Raw genomic sequence first — 18,130 nt, 5'->3', positions numbered from 1 at the left:
AATTCATAGGATAGTAGGTAGTTATTGTTATTTGATTAGTGTTGTAGCATTCGCAAAACAGTTTTTTACCGGATAAATGTTGTTAAAATTTCCTTTCGGATATTTAGCGAACGGAAAATGTTCACGTTTTTTGTCAACGATGCCAGCTTGTTAAATTATTTGCGTCATTTAACGGGTCGGCTTCAAACAGCAGGAGCGACTAGAGTAAAAAAAATATTGCGATTGCTTTACATTGAAAAATATTGTTTAAATATTTAATTGTAAATTTACAACAAGGTTAAAATTTACTTCGAAACACACGAGTTTCGACTCTTTACGTCAAACAAAAAGTTGAAATTCGTATATCACAATGTCAATTTTAAGCCTATTGTAAAGTGTCAAAAAGCTCTATGAATTTGGGGGTTAGAATAATTTAGACTTCACACCTACAAATCTATCGTATTAAGTAATTTAGCAAAAAAAATATATTAGATACTTATTCTTAAACTTACTTAATAGAAGGCGAAGAATCTTATGCCCAAGACACATTTACCCTCGTAATCGCAATAATTCCTTATCGTAAACGACACATCCTTTGCAATTTCCGTAAACAGTCAATAAATAAAGCTACGGAGTGATTGTATGAGACAAATGAGCCGTTGAATTATGTATCGCGCGGCCGCGGCGCAGAGCGGCTGCGAGCGGCTAATCAAATAATCTGATACAGATTGACCACGCGTGTGTACTGACGGGCATATTGCGTACTACAGGATACAGGAGTCGGGCATGTTGTCTGATGAGTTGAGTATTATGGTATGGTATTGATAGTATTATAATAATGTCCTCCTAGTCGAATTTCGACCACGGTTGCCATTCTCGTTTGAGATCAGCCATCGGGGCGGGACTGGATTATAGTGCCCAAGTGTGTGCGAAATACACAGGAGCACTGTTATGATGAATAATTTATTTAGTTACAAAAGCAGTCTTCAGGACTATATTGTTAGCTATTCATACCATTGGCACCGAATTGAATTAATTAATGACCTACTGAAGTTGAATGTGTTACAAGTTACAACTACGAATTCAATTTATCTATTTTCAACATTTGAACTCAAATACGTACATGGTTTAGGTATAGCATGGTTTAGCGTTACGTTTATCATATTATGATACTGTACATGATGAAAAAAAACATGATTTATATGTTTTAAGTAGTAACGTACAAATTGAGTCTAATTTAATGGCTCTACCAGGAGTTCCAGAACTAAACAACAAACACAGGTACATACAAAATTTCAATTATGAACAGCACTGAATATGAATTCCGGATGCCGAGTTGCCCAGTGGCGCCTCTAAAAGCTTTCGCATATTCCGAGGACATGCACGGACGGTATGAGATGCATAACAAATACGCTCCTGAAACAATGGCGCTAGTTGTGCATCGCTGACAATGGCATTCGTTTGTGGACAGTGCCTCGATCCACGTAACGAAACGTGAGCTTCATCGCAGCGACCGGCATGTACACTTTATTGTGCTGGCAACACCTACTTAATTAATGTAAATTAAGCTCAGATTGTTGAATAAAAATTTTAGTCTAATACTTTTTGAAACTGTCATCTTTAACTCACAAATACACCAAAATTATTGGTTTTGAGGGTTTTTTTGTAATGTGTATAACACAGTGCTAAATATTTTAAAAAATGTTAAAAATAAAAGCTTATTTTTAATAATTTTTATCCCGTCCTTGCCACGGAACACTCTTTAAAGGCGATGCGAAGCTCACAAAGAAAAGCTATTTATTAATCATTATGTGTCGAGCCTAATTTGTTGTGATATTAATATAAACTAGCCGTTTTTTTGTGATAAACGGCGTATAAAATAGGCTTGAAAAGGTAGTTTAGTTGCCTACTACGATTACGCTAAAGTTTGTTACGCGTAACAAGGCACAGTGTACTACCTACAATACCCACACTCCGTGCCAATCTCTATGCATTTACACTCTCTGGTTTTGATTACGTAACTTTGTGTATTAAAAATAATTAACCCTGCGATTTGGAACTCTGATATTTTGAACTTTGTGTTGATTCAACAGGATTTCAAACTATTTCAATACAATGTTTGTATCATGTTTGTACAGTTTGGTCTAAACAACTTGATAGTTCTGAAGTTGGAAGCATTAATTTGTACGTACTCCATATACTTAATATATTATTTATGATAGTACTTATACAAAAGAACTGCCCCTAGTCTTATGGTGCAGAGAGAGACAATTTATTTCAAATTTTCCGCTTGCGTTGCTCTTGGCACTACTTTCTTCACTTCCCCGTTCATAACTCAAGTCCATTATATATTCATTCACAGTCGCATTTTACGATATCTACTTAACTATATTGCACACGAGTATGTATATTTATTCAACTTTACAATACTAAAGTGTTATTTCGATTTATTTTTAACCTTTTAAACCCTATTAGTGTTTGTTTACGTATGGAAAATGCGCAGATACTGTCGCCAACACAAGTGTTTGCTAGGGCGGCGCCCACGCTCGCGAGGGCGCGCCGCCCACGCCAGCCAATCAAACGCCTACACTGCGATGCGCACTTTCATGTAGCTCTTTGACATTTTAATACTTGGTGTTGGAAGGGGTGATTCGATCGCTGCAATTATGTGTATTCAGAGTGGAAATGTTGTGCAGCAATATGTAACTACAAGAGGTAATTGCTAGCTGCCTGAAAGCACATGGAAATTATTAAGTGCTGGTCACCGAATAAATAATTTTTATCTTTATCTTATCTTTATCTTTATCTAATTACTAAGCAATGGGTTTTAGGTCACTATAATTGTTTTAATCTAGTGTATTTAACTTTAAAAGAAACCGTAATAGTACTGTGCACTTATAAGAATTATTTTAAAGGGATAACTTTATAAATTCAGATTTAAATTTGCCTTGTTAAAGTGAGCTAACAACATTTTGTTTCATAGACAATTGGGGATGTGTTTCGTTAGCACTAAATTGTAAAGCCATAGGTACACACACTCTGTGAAAACAAAATAACCCATGAAGCTTTACTAATGCTTTTAATCTAACTTGCCAAGAGTAAAGTTTATCCTGAAACCATTTCAAACAACCTTGGAAAAACTTTTCAGTATTCAGTACAGTCTTGTTAAGAAATACACAAATTAACTTTTGTACTTTTTATTGTAAAGTACCCTAATGTATTCAAATGTAAGTTTGAATGCATTGTTTTTCATACTATTTGTCGCAAAAGTTGTGTGGTTAGCTGAAAGTGGGTAACTCAGCACGTTATTCTGTTCAATGTATTTTTTCTACGACTTTTGAAATCACGTTAACAAATAGTAGTATTTTTTTCTAAAACTAAAAACCTATAATTATCAAATCCGTAAAGCAAAAGTAATTCAGAACGGTCACTAAGACATCTCCTTTCGACTTAACTTACGTTTTCTATCAACAGACTTGCTCGCCTGCCTTGACTATTACAGCGAGTAAGCTCCGGTGTAAGTTACAATGTAAACACGAAACTACCGGCGTTCGTAAACTGCGAATAAAAATATTCACGAAATTTCATTGAAACAAAGTTGTTCAGATGCACAGGCAACTTTATTCACAAAGGCTGTTTTTGTTTACTCAATAGTTCCGACAGATGGCGCGATGCTGGCGCTATTTTTTATTACGGTTTTTTGTTACGACTGAGCCAGTCCAGGGTTTGACTTACTGTTAGGACAAAAATGGGTATAACTATAAAAGCAAATCTTCTTATCGTGTCAGTGACAAACACAAGACTAGAGTAGGTTTTGCCACCGTGGTGAATGGAATGGCCAGACATACAAGCGACATTCGTTGACTACCCAGCTACCGCTACACGGGTTCGTTATCGTGAAGATAAACGTCACTATATCGCGATTCACCATAAATACGGCGCTGCTATTAGTAGAACATATAAAATAATTAAACGAGTTTATCAACGTCGATAACGAACCCATGTAGCGGCTGCAGGCAGTGTACGACAGACGTATTTTGGAATATAGATGAAACGTTAAGCTCCGTTCGTGCATCACATAATATAAAAGCATATAGGGTTAGACCATTTACAAGTAATTAACTAGATTATTACTATTATTATATTACTTATTTATCTTAAAATAATTGCATAAACTAGTTATGTAGTTATTGTTATTTAATGAAGGGGCGATAGGGAACTTCCGTTCATGTTTACCTCCAATTTAGCTCACAATTGCTTAATTACACCAACTGAATATAATATCGTGGTTAATGGGTTGAAATAACATTGATACACAAAAACCCAAATATTAGTTTCTTGTCATTTAATAATGTGCTTGCGCCTAATAGTGAAAGTATTGTAATGGCCGGTTGTAACGTTTACCTGGCTATGCACAATTAGGTATAGTGATTATGATAAATTATGATGTATTTATTTATAAGCGAACTATAAGCGAATATGCACTTAGTATCTTGGAATTCCTTTAAGGGTACATTTTAAATTGAAGAGAAGCTAATATTTCAAATAGAGCTGGTCGAAAAAACCCGTATCATACCTGATTCATAATTCGGATGAGAATCTGCTACCTGCTACCTTATAGGTATTGTTATGGACATAGAAAACTTACTAATAAAAAATAACAGCATTTACCTACGCATAAGCCTGTATAGATTTAAATCTATGAATATTATATTTACGTAAACAAAAAAAAAAACGTAATCATGAACTTATAAAAATCATACAAATGCTAGCGTACCCCGTAAGCTCGACCAATGCTATGAAAAAATGTTTAAGTAGTTTATGCAAACAGAAATAAAATGCTCGTAAACTGGTAATACCGCGGCCGGTATTCCTGCTGAACTTCTATCGGAACTGTCCTATTTACAGGAACTGTATTAAAACTGTTTCTAGGTCAACAGATTACCACCCCTTAGCGCTCAGTTTCCAGTGTTACTTAAATATATAATAGCACTTAGGTAAGACGATGTAATAAGTTAAATATGTAGGTAACTATTTTTTATCATGTTAGTGACTGTTAGAGCTAACATTACTATCTACTAGGCCGCTCAAGGAAGCCCAAATACTTTTTGCTCCTTGGGTGGCCTATGTATGTATTATGTATACCTACATACTTTTCTGCGACTCTGTACTCACATGGTAGTATTTATAAATATTTGGGAAATGGTCATAAATATCTCAAAATTCAATGAACTAAATTTGTATAATAATCACATCAATTTCAAAGATTGAATTAAACTCTCTGTAACTAAAACCTCATTAAGTCAAATCTTCAGGAAAGTTTCAGTTCTAAGGAGCAAAATCCGACGACGTTCAATTGTAATGGAAATCAGTAAGTTGAAAACCATTTTTAAGGTTCCGCACACAAAGGTGTTGTCGGATAGAAAGCGTATGTCGGCATAGCTATCTGCTATAGGTTTGTAAGTTATAGGTTTATGTTAGTTTTGTATGAATGCATTTTTTCCCATTTTCACCCTTTCTTGTCCGTTGTAAGCATTCGCTTATTCGAGCTAATGATTATTTTATTTTGGTGCACGAAAGAAGTCTCCCCTAATCGTGTAGGTATCACCTGCCCCTTAGCGACTGCCCATCTTTTTACCATGGAGGTAAATCCTAGTCTACATTATATACCTCAAGTGTTTGTCATCTACACCATATGATTTTTATTGAATGTAAAAATAGACAATGAGAACTCTATTTATGTGCGTGACACACGCCCTTGCCCGATTCATTCTAAGAATTCCCGCTGACGGCGGCTCAAAGATAAACTTTCCTTATTACCATCAGACGCACAGATTCCGGGCACTTAACACGTAGCGTCCTTGTCAATATATCATCAAAAACTTGAGCACAATACCTGTGTTTACCCGCAAGTGAATGTGGACCTTATGACAGGTGGGTAAGGAGCAATAGGCGGGTAATTTGGTAAGTCTGTAAACAAAGTGCGAGACGGCTGGAGGTCGCGGCGACCTCTGTGACCCTCCGCCTGTTTCACTGAGACCGAAATTGAGTGGTTTTTTTTCAATATTTGTGAAATTTGCTTTGTCTAAGCTTTCTGTTTCATTCAGTAATACTAGAGGCTAATAATATAGGTACTTAATTTAATAAAATGTATGAATTGTGACGCACAGTACCTAATAGTACCTATACACGATAAAGCTGATTAAGTACCTATTTGTTATTTTGAATTAAAGTTTTGTAAACTTCTACGTATGTCCTGCCTATATAATGTTTAATATGCGATCGTAGGCTGTCGACAAAAGTCGGTGAAAGCCTGAAAACATGCTTTTTAAGAAGGAAAGCGAAGAAAATGAAATTTTCTGATCTTATAACGGCCAATGGTTGAAGCTTTGGTTGTGAAGGTAGGTCAAATTGCTATGAATTCTGAAAAGCCTTGACTTTACTTCCAATTATTATAATTGAACTTTGTATGTAGCATAATATAGTAGGTAACATAATTTCATAGAAAATGAAAGTCTCAACTCAAGGTAGTTATTTTAAAAATAGATGTTACTAAATACGATGCAACAAGTAGCTAGAAGTGATGAAATAATGAAAGATTTACGGCACGCGATCCTTCAACGTTAGCTCAGTACCAGGCGTCTTCAGCCGACTTATTAACAAAGTCAGATTTTTCGTAAACCACCAGAATCCTCGTAATCGACACATTAAGCAGCTACTCTCGGAATCCCATTAATGGATTACTCAAAAGCCGAGGGTCACAAAAGGTCAACCTAGCCGCAGCGCTCAGCTATCAAAACAAAAACATCCGTTTCTTTTGTCCTTCGTACTTACTGTTCTAGCGTCATACAAACATGAATAGTACCATTTTGCGCATCCTGCGATGACGCAGTGACGGCGGGCGGCGCGGGGCGGCGGGGCGGGCGGGGCGCGGTGTCCAGCATGGCGCGACTGCCGGCGGCGGCGGGCGCAGCGCACTGCCGGTGCCGCGTGCTGGACCGGCGGAGGCGCCCGGCGCCCGGGGCATGCGCGCCGGGCGGCGGGAAATGCTTCTAGAAAGTGCTTCCTTCAGTCGCCGCCCTCCCGCCGAATATGAGTCCTGCTTAGAGGACTAGTTTGTGTTGCACGAGGCCTTGCCTGTATTGCAGCTTTCAGGCGATGCGGTCGCTAGAATTACTTAACTATTTTGTTTTAAGTAAGAATTTTAATTTTACTTAATCAAGTAAGTCGTAGGAAGATAACACTTTCTGAGATTATCCTCCACTTCGGGTTTGTGAGATAAGTATTCATTTCTCATCTGAGTTCATAATACTTACTTTAGTTTGTAAACAAAATTGAATTGAATTGAATTTAGGCCAACAGGTCAAGGATTACAATCTTTGCCTCGAATTCAGTTCTGATGTTTTTATTCACAATTTTTATCTAGTTTTCGACACGTGCTGAAATACTCCGACGACTTCCGTGTGACTAAAACAACGAGCATAGACCGTGGCGACGACGCGAATGGTAGCTGGGAGGGACGTTGTCAGTATAGACTCATAGAGCATAGAGTACAGGAACGAATAACAAACGCCAACGTATTGAGTTCATCGTCATCGACATTGCAATACTTAGGTACTGTTTGTTGTTTGCTAACTGCTCATTGAATTTTGATTTTACCTTTATGTAAAAATATACTATACTCTAATACAAACTTAGTTAGAAATAAAAAAAATCAGAACTACCAAATAAAAATACTATTCGGCATGTATATGTACCATGCTGTAGAGAGCCACACATTTCGTTACTAGTAAGCATAATATTTACTACGTATACATTTATAACGTATATAATACTAGATTTTATCACACTTAGTAAAATTCTAGGTGATTCCGCTTCAAATTAAGGAAATAACTCTAAGGATGTCTTAACAATCCATTCTAGATATAGAATACATAAAACGATGGCCATTATGCCCGGCCGAGATGACAGATATGGCCCTAATATACGCAGAGTGTGCCATAAAAGACCGACTCGCTGCGTGTAAAAAGATAATTTGCCTCTTCAAAAGACAAAATTGTGCATGAGTTAGTCAGGACAATATTGCTAGCCCCATTCTTGTGTGCGGTGTATCCGAGCTTTATGTTTAAAGACTGAGAGATAGCTTCATGCATGTGTAATTTTCTTTTATACACAAGTCAGTCTTGTAGAGTTGGGTTTGTGAAAAGGTGAGATTAGAGCGAAGATGGAAAAGTTACCACGTTATATCTTCTTTGAAGTTGTGACTATGCGTTAAAGTGCGCTTTAAAGGAATAAGTGACTAGGTATTCTAACATAAAAAGAGAAAAATATGAAATACAATTGCATACCCCTCTCAAAGTTGACTGATTTCATGAAAAGTTTTTTGAGTTGTTTTGGGACCATATGGACAATCTATAATTCACAAGACTTACCACTATAATAAGATGCCAGCGGTTAATAAACCCAACATACCTGTAAAGAAAAAACACCGTAAAAATTATGAAGTAGTAAAAAGCTTTATCTCCAACGAGTGAAGGACCTACAGGTGTAAAAATAATTCGCAACAGATACGATGTTTCAACACGTTCGGCGATGTGGTGAAAAATCTCAGTTATATCTTTCACCGAGTCAGCGTTGGTCTATGTACACAATATTCACAATACAACAGCAAAAAAGCAGTCGCGAGCGTGGAAAATATTTTGCGGCATTTTTGTCGCGTCACCCGATCAAACGATGTTTCGGAAACGTTTGCTTTATAAGTTAGCTTTGTAGGTAATTTTTTATATGTACACGAGAAAATAAATACATTTATATTTTGCTCACGACTGTAATCCCCTACAGGGGTAGTCTTAGGTGTCTCGCAAGCGAAGCGAGTCACCCGCTTTTCTCCTTACATTTGGACTCACGTGATAGGTCGCGAGCCGTATCGCCGATATAAATTGTTTATACATATAGGTACCTACATAATAATATTATTTTATATCACATTTTGTCTACATATCTATAATCTCCGTCTGTCCAAACTAGAGTATAATCCATTGGCTAAATATTTATAGTGTAGGTACAGAGGCACAGTGACAGGCCGACATACAGACACAAGCCAAACTTTTAACATCTATATTTTATTCGGAATATAAAAGCTGTATCATCAACAGCGTGGTCCCGGAGCCATCGGGAGAGGTAATGGTGCCGGTAAATGGACGAATGTGGATGACAGCTCGCCATAACATGCAGTAATTAACTACGGCCGCGCCGGCACATGGGCAGCGCACCCTATCGAACGTATGTCTACCGGCACTTCAGTATATGCTGGTATTTTACTTGTATAATATAGGTATTATGTAGTATCATTGGAAGTTAATATAGCGGCAATTATAATGGCAATATGAAAATAAGTATACCCAACCAAATAATAGCAAGTCGCCATTGCTGACGCAATGTTTAAATTTTGGAAGCACGCACAGCAAATAATATAATAACCTAAATGAGTCTCACGGGGCCGAAACAAAGCAAACGCAATAATTTAGCATAAAAACAAAACACAAACAAACTTTTTCTATTAGGCCCTAACCTCCAAAGTCGAGGAAAATGGCGCGAGACATCACCCTGTATTATATAAATTATAATCCTTTACGAGCGGCAGTCGAATCAACGTTTAGCGAGTTATGGCCTATGGCATATTCCCGTCGCCTCCTACAGGGTGTTGACACACTAAGCCGAAGTACAATGAATTTCTAAATTAAGTATCACTATAATGGTAAGTACTCTGGACTTCTTCTTCTAGCGTGTCAGTGAAAAACACTAAAACTATACGTAGAGTTTTATGTTTGTGACATGGTGAAATGATAGTTATCTTTTGCCTTTTCATGCACCCGTGAAATCTTCTCACAATTACTGTAAATTTCCCGTACGTTTAACGAATGCCATTGGCCTATTCGTAATGTTCAAGCGCCATAACACTGTCCTAAAGCTCCACGGCAATCTAACAGGCCGCTGTTAGCAAAGACGATCGGCCCAGTGTGGTCGCAGCTTTATACATAATTTGTCTGCGTGGAGTCCTTCCACCCTCCTCGTCCCCTCAAACTGGGTCAAGGGACCGGCGCGCGGGGCACTGAGGAGACAAACCTTGCAGTCCAGCGTCTTCTTACGTTTACGTTTTGAGAGACTTTAAAATGGGTTTTGCAATGAACGTAAACGCAAAAATAAGTTTTCTTCTGTCAACTGCACTCTTTCGATAACTCTACCTATCGATAGCTGACAGTTACTTTCATACGATTTTGACTGAATGCAACTTTTTATGTGTCAAAGTCGTATGATAGTAACTGTCAGCTATCGATAGATAAAGTATTGAAACTGGAAGTTAGTATTAATGCGAGAAAACGTAAACTTTTATAGTTTTCGACAAGATATCAAACCCGTACTAGACGTACTGAATTTATATTTTGACAAGGTAAGGTAGATAGGATCGTGTTTATAGCGAAGACCGTACTGGTGATGTTTTACCCTCAGCTGGTTGAGAGGGAGTCATCGCGTCGGTCAGCCCCCTAAATGACACAGATAACGATTATAGCTCTTTGTACTTCTAATTTAATCACTTATCAGAACATTGATGTTGTACTTACGACTTCCGTCGCTCGAAATTACCAGAAAGATGAAATATTACCATGGTTTACTTAAGAGAAATATTTATGTGAGTCTAATAGAGAAGCAGATCTGCATTAGAATCGATCGAATATGACTATCAATCGATAACTAAGAAGATAGATAGCAGATGTTTGGCACCGCGGCAAGGCAAGTCTAGATAAGCACGAGTGATCATGATGATGATTAATGATTATTTTTATAATTCCTCCAACTCAGCGAGTATAGCACTCCACAGTTCTTCTCCAGACATTTCTGTCCTGGGCTCTTTCCTATAGACTAGAAACTTCCTTGATAGTCGTAAAGTATATTTTTAAAATATAAATACCATTTACAGTAAAATAGCCCTAAACAGGTCTTAAATTAATTTTAAAATGAAGTGACTAAAGCAGTAATACCTCACGGTGTATTGCATAACGTTTCTTTGTTGTAACTCTTTATTGTTCTGAAATAACACGCGCCTTTGTTCCCTGAAAGAAGAAGCGTTCAGAAACCCGCGTGTAGCTACTAAATAAACACAAAGATAGTTCGCAACAAGGGAAATCGTTTTATTTTGTATGCATATTTTGTGATGCTGAAGATTACGAACTAGGTGTGGTTAGCAAGACTGGTGTTTAGTTTTTACTTACTCAACTACGACGAAGCAAAAATTGGGATTACCTTCAATTACAAAATATGCATTGTACAAAACATGGAGACTCATCATGTATTGTGTAAGCAAATAAATGATGTGGTAATCACATTTTCATAATATTTAAAGAGCATGGTTTTAAGTAAGTCCGTTTGTAAACTGTTGGAAGTTAGAAGCCTTAGAAGCGTAGAAAAAACGTGCTAAAATAACAGAAACACGACCCATAATAAAGTAAAATTTGTGGTTTACCGCGAGAGCGGCGGCGGCTGCGGACGCCGTATCAAATATTTATACTGTTCGCATTCACAGAGCCGGCAATGGGTCACTCTACATTACGAATAACGAAGTTATCTCCGTTTGTACAGAAGACACATACAGAAAACGCATCTACTCGTGTTTATACATTCACGCAATACTCCGCGCGATGCAGGGTAGTGTAAGAACAGCCTACCTCCAACATCCCTCGTTTGTTCATTTTTTGAAAAGCTAGAGTAACCCTCGTGGAACCGCGACGAGCAAACATTTGTAGCAATACGGTTAACGCTTACGGCCTTTTCTTTGTTAGAATTGTCACGTCAGGACCATCGTAGTTGTTCATGAATAAAATTTATGCTGGGAAAGCTACTAAGTATATAACGACCTACTTTATTTTTCTGCTATAATTAAGCAAGTTTTCTTATGATTTCGTTGTTAAATAATTTCAGATGAATGACCTCTCACTACCCCTTCGAGAATTACAGTCGCGGGCATATGCGAATTGAGATTAAATTATGAAGATAATGTAGCCATCGTCTTTAGTGAGGCACTACTATACAATACCGATATTTCACAGCATGAATATTAACGATGCATAAAATGACAATAAAATTAAATTCACGAACAGAAACCTCAAGTTTTAAAAATATTAACGCATCAAAATGTAAATACTTTGCTTATTTACGAAATGAAATCAAAACAGAATCGCTTTGCAGTTCACGGCAATTTGATATTGTGAGTAAATTATATCGAGTGAATTCAATCAGTATGAAAATACAGTATGCAGTAAAATGTACGAAAATAACTATATTATTAACAGGGTGCGGCTTCTTTCTGCTCGTGATATGCGATTTTACGCGTCCTGAGCACCTACTTAAATGAGAAAATATCAATGATATGTATGATATAACATTATTGAAAATGTTTTATGTTCAATAATCCAAATTGAAATGCATTTCACATCACCTGATGAATTTTGTTAATAACCCGTTAATAGATAGATATGATCTGTTCATCTGTTTTATTCTGAATTCTGATGTCAATTGAAATGTGTAAGTACCTAAAATATGTTGTGTAGCTATATGTAGGTAAAGAGGTTTAATTTATAACACAAATGTCGTGGTGTTTACATTCTATGAAACTCTATAATATTTAGCAGAGTCACAATTCTGGATATTAAGTGTAATAATGAGTTATCTTAACATTTATTGGAAAGAGAGCCCAAGCGTAATAATATAACATAGGTAAAAGGACTTCTAATCCTTAACCACCTCTATTTTCCGACGAAAAACTTCTAAATCTCCAGTCACTCCACATAACGGAAGCTTCCGGCTTTCGCACAGAAAATACGAAAGTAATTCGATCATAATAAAAGGATATCTCGTTAATAATAGGCTGGTGCTTCCCGGCCTATTTTTTATTCAGCCGGCGTCTCGCACTTTTCGCTTTATTTTTAGACAAGAGCCGCTTTGCATATTGAGTTTACTCCACGGACGATGTAGTGTAGACTGTAGAGGTATTGTTGTACTAGAACTGTTCTGGTGACCTACAGGATTGAAGGTACCTACACTATTGAGAGACAATCATTCTAGCTAGACAGAATATTATATTTATACTAGTAATACATATGTTTGAATGGTGCTAAAAGAAATTAATCCACTCCACCGACCGTCCAAACTAGACAGATAAAACTTTCCACTTAAAGCATTAGGAGCGTAAGTGAAAAATCTCCACTATTTCAATTGAAACATCTTACGCTAACTAAGTAAAAGCTGAAAACTGCACATAAAACTCTAAATCCTCACAACATTAATTAAAGTAGAAACGGGGCGGCAAGTAGCGAGTAGCGCTGCCTTCCAAGTAGTTAATTCAGCGACTTCATGAAACTGAAGTGATTTCCAACGTTGCTTGCAACGTTGCCGCCAACTCTCGACGGTACGTTGCGTTGCCACGGAACTCTATGCTTCTTTGAGCATCCACCGCGCGCCGGTTTCGGCGACGCATATAGAACTGGTGATTATAATAATAAAGTCTGGAGTATTATTATTATTATTTAAGTAGTCGCGATGTGATTTAGGTATTGCTCGAAGTGTCGATCGAAGGTGTCGTTTTCCCGATTCGTATAAACTATCAAAGAACGCGATCGAACTTGCCACTGCCTAAGAGTCTGTCTAATCTGATATCACTTCTATAGGTCGGACAGATAAGCAGCATTTTCATTGCTTAAATATTATCTGACAACCTTCTATGCAACGGAATCAAGTGCACAACTGCACACACCAGAAAATGATTATTAGGGTAACAATTATTCTTTCTAATTGCAAACATTCTCGCTGGTATCTTTATACTCTCTGCTCTTCATCACAAAGCTCGCTCAGCACTTAGTAACAATACACCCACGTACCTGGTTCATGATGCGCAGATGGCGAGGGCGCGGAGAAGGCGCTGGAGCACCCGGCGCGACGCGCCAGGCCGCCCAGCTCCGGAACTGTGGAACAATTGTGTGGGTTAGCAACAGGAACAGGCGAACGTGGGACGCCCTCCGTTCTAATAGAGGGTAGGTGGTGGTGGTTGGAGGAGTTGCGAGGTTTTGCTTTTGAGTTTTTATGGAGGTGTTTGCTATGTTCGAAATGTTTAATAATAGTTTTATTTCTAGTAAGTACATTAGGCTTAAGTATAAGTAGCATAACAGAACTGTGTGAAATCCTGCTAGTACCTAAGCGTTGAAATCGCGGTAAAAGTCAAATAAGCATGAATAACAACTTTTCCTAAATTAACAGGTGCTTCGTTAGGAGAGACTATTATCTGCTATGTTTTTATTAAAGTCCAACTAAGTAAGAAATAAGAATATACTCAAGCGGTTTGTTTATCGCTAAAGTCGTGAAAAGATAGCGTGGCGGTAATTACTAGTCTAGCTTAATTTTATGTTTTCTTTCTGATCCTTTTTCCTACAGTACGTACCAATTACTAGAATTAATGTACAGATAAGGAAAGAGGACGAGCCACTAGCAGGATTCAAATAGAAATGACCATAAACAGACGATGATTTACCTTAAATTACCCACTGCATTAAGTTATTCCATTTATAGCGCTAAGGTCGGAATAACCAGTAAATGCGCTAATAGAATCTAATCGGAAAAAGTAATAATAAAAAACTGTAAATGTAAGTTAAACATTTTCAATTTCCTTTGACACCGGAGCTAAAGCAAATATTCTAAAAGCAACAGGATCCAGGAAATAAGAAGAAACCGTTCAAGTTTTATAATATCATGGCAACAATAGAAAAGCCGTCTTTTATGAAGTTAACGTCCGTTCGTCGTCGTTGTGGCAAACCGTGGAGTTCTGAGAACTAAGAACCAACAATCTGGGAGTCTACGTAGGTACCTACTTACTTTACACAGAATGTAGGTTCGGTGCTTCATTTCAATCACACGGCTCAAACACTCAATTTCGACAAGCTGTTATAAGATAATATTTTGTGTGGACAATGCTGAACTCCGACAAAACCATACTTCGGAATGTTTTAACTGATAAATTTCGATTCGCTGCGCTAAAAGTAGCGCAGCGAATCGAAATTTGAACTATGAACTAATTGAACTATGTTTTTTTGGCCTATGCCAAAAAAACAAAGACGCAAAAATAATAAGAAGAAAATACTTGAAACACAAATTATCAAAAGTCGTCATCTTCTCTTGAGCTTGGGAAGAGGGGTGTTTGATAGGTCCCATTATATGTCATTTCATAGCTATGCTATTGGCATCTATAAAATTTAGCAGACTTCGGGCCCTGCATAGTTTTTCTCGCTGGTGCCTACGTCATGCCCGCGGGTTGAATAGGAGGCTTGCGCTCACGGAGGGTCACTACATATAACAAAAAAATACCGAACGAGAGCTGTGATGCAATCGGTACACCCTAGTCCCAATACAACGAAAAAGAGTATAAAGGGTGTTTGGTAAATGGACCGACAAAAAAAACGGTGATAGGTAATCACCGAAAAAAAATAGTCGGTCCATGTGACGAACACCCTGTATTAGCGCAGTGCTCCGCAATGCATAGAAGAAGGCAGTTTAGAGCTAACCACGACTGCATTTCGTTTACCCTTTGCATGACAGCTCTCGTTAGTTCGTTTTTCGTAATCTAAAGTAACCCCCCAGGTGCGGACACCGGAAGGTATTCTTTACACGAGAAGCATCTCCAGCGCGCCTGTTCGGTTCATTCTCGGAATCCGACCGAGATTTATTGTGACGCTTATTGTTATCCAGTTGGTGGTCTTTGTTTTGTAGTTGTTATATGATTAATGATATTAGATAGTTCTTTTATCACAGATTAGTGTATTATCGTGTAAAAATAGTTGAATTGAATACGCTGCATACTTTTTTGTGTATTTTTATTGATTACATATCTAATACGTGATAGGGAAGAGGCTTATACCCAGCAGTGGGCAGATACGGGCTGATAATGATGATGATGATGACATATCTAATTATTAACCCTTACATGTTACATAGGCCTTACAAACTTATAAACCTGCAAGAGCAAAAAAACAAGGGATAGTAAGTTAGTAAAGAGAACCTACCGACACAATTAAAAAAAAATGCAAGCTGCTATAGGAGTGCACAGTACATATATTGCCAATATTGCCATGAAGAACTAAACCTTTGTGCGAAAATCATCAACTCAATGGTATATTGATCGCCGGCGGTCGCCAAGTGTCACCAAGTGTCGCCGCCTCAGCCGCAGGGCGCCTACTAACGTCAATTTACTCATTGATTAGTGCAACTTTGCAAGTAGAAGCAATAAGATTATTAAGAAAATTATTATAAAACATGATCAAATTTATGTCTATTTGACTAAATTGCGCTAACCAATAATTGTAAATCAATCTTTACATGTCGAATACATTTTGCCGCGAGCATTTTTTGGTACCGATTATGTACAAACGACAATTTTAGGAGTGTTAGGACCACTATAAATAACGTCAGTGTTATCCGTGAAAAGTGACTGAAACAGGTACTGACTGTATTTCAGTCTTTAACTTGTAATGTATAATCTCTAGTTGCATGTTTATTTCCACGGTAACTTAAATTATGTAAACGAGGGTCAAAAACTTTTAAAATGTCGATGTTTTCTAGCCCTGTCTCCTGGAAATGCTGAAAAGTTTTCAAAACTCCCAACTTTCCCTTTACGTCAAATTCTACCTACCTTTGTAGATTACCATTGGAATCAGTGACTTAAATCATAATACAACACAATATTACTAGGTTATTAGTTAGTTAGTTATGCTATTTCAGATATGAAAAGGTCATAAATCAATATAGTCCTTATTTTACAAAGATTTTTTAAAATTTAAATTACAGTATATTAAATACTATAATACAGTAGGTATTTATGCATGTTCGGTGTGAAAGAGGCTACTTATCCGTGGTATAGAACGATAATTTAAAATTTGTAAATGAATAGAAATTCCTGGCGTTTACTTCTCCTAGAGTAGCCACTTTACTTTACAATACTCTAGGAACCGTAAACCAGTATACCATTTCGCCATACGCCACCAGATGGGTAATTACTGAAATAGGATTTCATTAAGCCAATGCTATTAAATGCCGTCGGTTTCAGATTTAAGCCTGGCTGAGAATAATTTACACGTCTGCCTGCGATTTTAAACTTATTACGTCTACTATGTAATAGACAACATTAATTACTTTACATGCATGTTTTGAGAAGTAATTTTTTTTTGTTAATATACAGTATTCGAACTATATTAGAGGTCTTTACCAGCTCGAAGTTCGGTCTGCTCAATAATGCCACAGGGCTAGTTATCAGCTGAACCAGAAAACAATACATCTCATGTTCACCCTCCCCTACCGTGAACTTGTAGAACCGCGAAGATCCTGGGGGGTCACTCTCAAATCGACGAAATCGCAACTGTCATGAAAAACGCAGAGCTTAGGAAAAAAACTACAGCGCTAACCACGACTCAATCTCGGTTATTATACATGCCGATTGTGTTACAACTCTCGTTCGTTCGTTCGCCGATGTAGAGAGTAACCCCCTGAACAACGAACTAAGGAATTAATATGTGCGAGGGGCGCTGACGCCGTGTAAAGATGCTGAGCGGACGGCGCAGAGCTTTCAGATAAGTGGCGCTATTTAATATCTGCAGTTATTGAGGTGGCTACTTGGAGCCGAGCCAGCGCGGCCCGCGGCCTGGCCGGTACAGTGGGACGCAAGCCAGTGTGTGTTGTTTAATTCGTCTGTACATGAGTAAAGTGAGTTGTACGTGAAGTATGAAGGGACATGATTTAATGATAGTAACGGAGTAACAGAAAGAAGAAAATTCATAAAAAAAGCAATGCAAAAATTCTGCTCAGCCTTCAAATTTATAGACCGTATTGTAAAACAACAAGGTTAAGGGCTGATTTTTCAATGGTCAGATAAACGTTATTTGAGGAATAAAATTGTTGCTGACACTGTCTAATACAACTAATACATCATAATTATTCCTCAGTTAACATTTATACGACCATTGAAAAATCAGGCCTTAATTGACTTTGAAACACACGAGACACGAATCTTTACGTCAGACCAAAAGTTGAATACATTTTTTTATTATCAGACCGTAAA

General features: G+C 37.5%; 1 protein-coding gene across 4 annotated transcripts in view; it reads right to left on the bottom strand.

Moving 5' to 3' along the window:
* LOC105385703 overlaps positions 1-18,130 on the bottom strand; it is a 131,142-nt gene that overhangs the window by 74,897 nt on the left and 38,115 nt on the right. For all 4 annotated transcript variants that reach the window (XM_048627275.1, XM_048627278.1, XM_048627276.1 and 1 more), the window contains exon 4: positions 13,911-13,994. In XM_048627275.1, coding sequence (XP_048483232.1) covers positions 13,911-13,994 — 84 coding nt within the window. The remainder of the gene's footprint in view (positions 1-13,910; positions 13,995-18,130) is intronic.

This window comes from Plutella xylostella, chromosome 18 (genome assembly GCF_932276165.1).
Source record: "Plutella xylostella chromosome 18, ilPluXylo3.1, whole genome shotgun sequence".
NCBI classification, from domain to species: Eukaryota; Metazoa; Arthropoda; class Insecta; order Lepidoptera; family Plutellidae; genus Plutella; species Plutella xylostella.
This window is presented reverse-complemented; position numbering and strand designations above follow the sequence as displayed.